At 35.3% G+C, this 2,678-nt stretch overlaps 1 protein-coding gene across 1 annotated transcript in view; it reads left to right on the top strand.

Moving 5' to 3' along the window:
* LOC105524722 (phosphatidylinositol 3,4,5-trisphosphate 3-phosphatase TPTE2-like) overlaps positions 1–2,271 on the top strand; it is a gene marked incomplete at its 5' end in the record, with an annotated part of 50,921 nt that extends 48,650 nt beyond the window's left edge. The window contains 2 exons of the mRNA XM_011960101.1: positions 13–83; positions 2,169–2,271. Coding sequence (XP_011815491.1) covers positions 13–83; positions 2,169–2,271 — 174 coding nt within the window. The remainder of the gene's footprint in view (positions 1–12; positions 84–2,168) is intronic.
* Between the last annotated feature and the right edge of the window lie 407 nt (positions 2,272–2,678).

Below are 2,678 nucleotides of genomic sequence, written 5' to 3'. Positions count from 1 at the left end.
TTTTCTTTTTAGGATTTTCTTAAATACTATCACAACTACCCTTTTTCCTTCTGGTTTAACACATCTTTAATACAAAATAACAGGTATGGATATAATATCAACCCATAGAAACAACCTAATCTTCAATGTCTGTGTATAAGGTGTAATGGCAAGTCTTTTGCTGGTTGTCATAAGCTTAATTTATAGAAAACAAAAAATCCTTGAGCCACCATTGTTCATTGCCTTACTCGTTTTATGATGGTTATTTTAAAAATACAGTTGTTCTTGAGACCACCTGTTGCAGTGTCCTCAAGGTCCATGCCATAGGACTGTGTTATGAGTTCAAAAGTATTATAATCAGATTTTTAGTGTGGTAGTAAATTCCTCCCACAGAAGTTCAATATGAATCTGCTCAGTACCTTCAACATGTCAGGTCCTCAGTAGGTGCCGATTTACCAATGACAAACCACCACCAAATTTTGTGCTAAAGTAAGGGAGGACCTAGGGAGGCTTCAGCTAGCTGAAAAGCTGACTGACACACTTACATCTAGGAGAAGTTACAAGACACAATAAGTATTAAGAAATACAGCTAAAAAATCATCAATTGATAGTCTCCCATTTAAACATGGCTTTCTAATAACTGAATTGGGAAAACTTTCTTAAAAACTATTAATTGGAGGCTGGGCATGGTGGCTCATGCCTGTAATCCTAGCACTTTGGGAAGCTGAGGCGGGCGGATCACCTGAGATTGGGAGTTCGAGACCAGCCTGGCCGACATGGTAAAACCGTGTTGGCTGCTAAAAATAACAAAAATTAGCCAGGTGTGGTGGCGGGCGCCTGTAATCCCAGCTACTCGGGAGGCTGAGGCTGTAGAATTGCTTGAACCCAGGAGGCAGAGATTGCAGTGAGCCAAGATTGCACCACTGCACTCCAGCTTGGGTGACAGAGTGAGACTCTGTCTAAAGAAAGAAAAAAAAAAGAAAAAACTATTAATTGGATTTGGAGATTAGTGTTCCCAGAAAACCTTCTGCCATATTTGGAAACTTATTTCTCAGTCTAGAAGTTCTCCACTTTAAGTAGTATTTTTTCTGTGGTGGTGAAAAATTGAGATTTTTTTTTGTATCAACCATACTTTTCAATAAAAAAAGGGAAAATATTTTTAAAATGCTTCGGGTCAGAGTTGAGGAAGTGGCTATGATTGCATGTGGCATGAATTGGTAGTTATTGTTACAACTAGTCCTAGTCTTTTCTTCAACTCTGAGCTGGATCTAATAACTCCTTAAGTCCAGCAAGGCAACGGTAAATTAAACCTCTGGTCTACATACTTGTAATGCATACACATTTAATAGATTTTGATAGAGTGAACTTTGGACTGGATGGAAATTTTTTACAAATTTGTTTCTTGGATGCATACAAACAATAAGCTTTGACTCCTAACATGAGCAAAGTCCCTCAAATGTGAGGTGGAGCTTCATTTGTTGCTGCTCCTCAAAAGTGATTCTGGTTTTCCTTTGAAACACTATGTTCATTTTGGAGAAGTAATAAGTTAGATCACCTTTATTCTCACTTTTATATAAATTTCTAAAGATTTCTGTAATATTTCAATTTTTATACTATTGGTAAAGCTTTTTGTTTGTCATAAGATTGTTGTTTAGCCAAAAATGCCAACTTCTGTCCTTTAGAAAACTAGGCATAAATAGGTTAACCAATTTATGCCTGGTGTTCTATTATTGGAATGCTAAGCATGTAGGATTTATTTGTATCCTACTGCTCAAGGTCATTGCCAAGGGCTGATTGCAAAAATTCAAAACATTGCAACCTCAGGCATAAATGAAAATAGATATAGTACTTTATTATTGGGTTTTGATACATGTCTAATCAGACTGATTTCTGTCACATATAGAAATTTAGATATTTTATTAAACCTAGATGTCATTAATTCCATAAAAAGCAATGTTAAAAGAATCAGTAGCACGTATTACTGATGTGTTGCTGAAGATTAAGGTATTTTTAAGTCTCACTGAAAAGGTGGAAGGAGCCAACTGAAAAACAGAAAAGGGGCTGAGGTTCTATTCATGGTGAGGAAGTCTTTCTTTTGTTTGTTTCTTCAAGCTCTAACAAGGGTGCCTACCGCATGGCTTTTCAGTTAGCCCCAAAATAAAATGTGATAATTTGTTTTCTATTCTCAGGCTTTATCTACAAAGAAATGAATTGGATAATCTTCATAAACCAAAAACATGGAAAAGGTATCAACCACAATATGCAGTGGAGACGTATTTTGATGAGAAATGACTTAGTTACTTTGTAACTGGTAGCTGATTAAGTATAGTTCCCCACACCCCTTCTGGGAAAGAATTATGTTCTTTCCAACCCTGCCACATAGTTATATGTTCTAAATCTTCCTTGCTGGTACATCTATATTGATATATGTGTACACATGTTCTTTAGAAATCTATTAAATATATACAGATAAAATGTCAGGTTTTTTTTTCTTTTTTGAAGGCATATATTTCATAGTTTCCATCTTGTATTTACATATATTTGGAACACAGTACTTAGGAACATTAGGCATTATTTTGAAGAACTTTGAAATAGAACTTTCATACCAAAATAATTGAGAGATATTTAAAAATTATGATCCCCCAACACCCACTTACTTATACATTTTTGGTCAAGTATTTATTCCCTGTTTTGTTTCA

The sequence above is a fragment of the Colobus angolensis genome, unplaced genomic scaffold (assembly GCF_000951035.1).
Source record: "Colobus angolensis palliatus isolate OR3802 unplaced genomic scaffold, Cang.pa_1.0 Scaffold503, whole genome shotgun sequence".
NCBI lineage: Eukaryota > Metazoa > Chordata > Mammalia > Primates > Cercopithecidae > Colobus > Colobus angolensis.
Note: the sequence above shows the minus strand (reverse complement) of the source record. Positions and strands in the feature narration are given on the sequence as shown.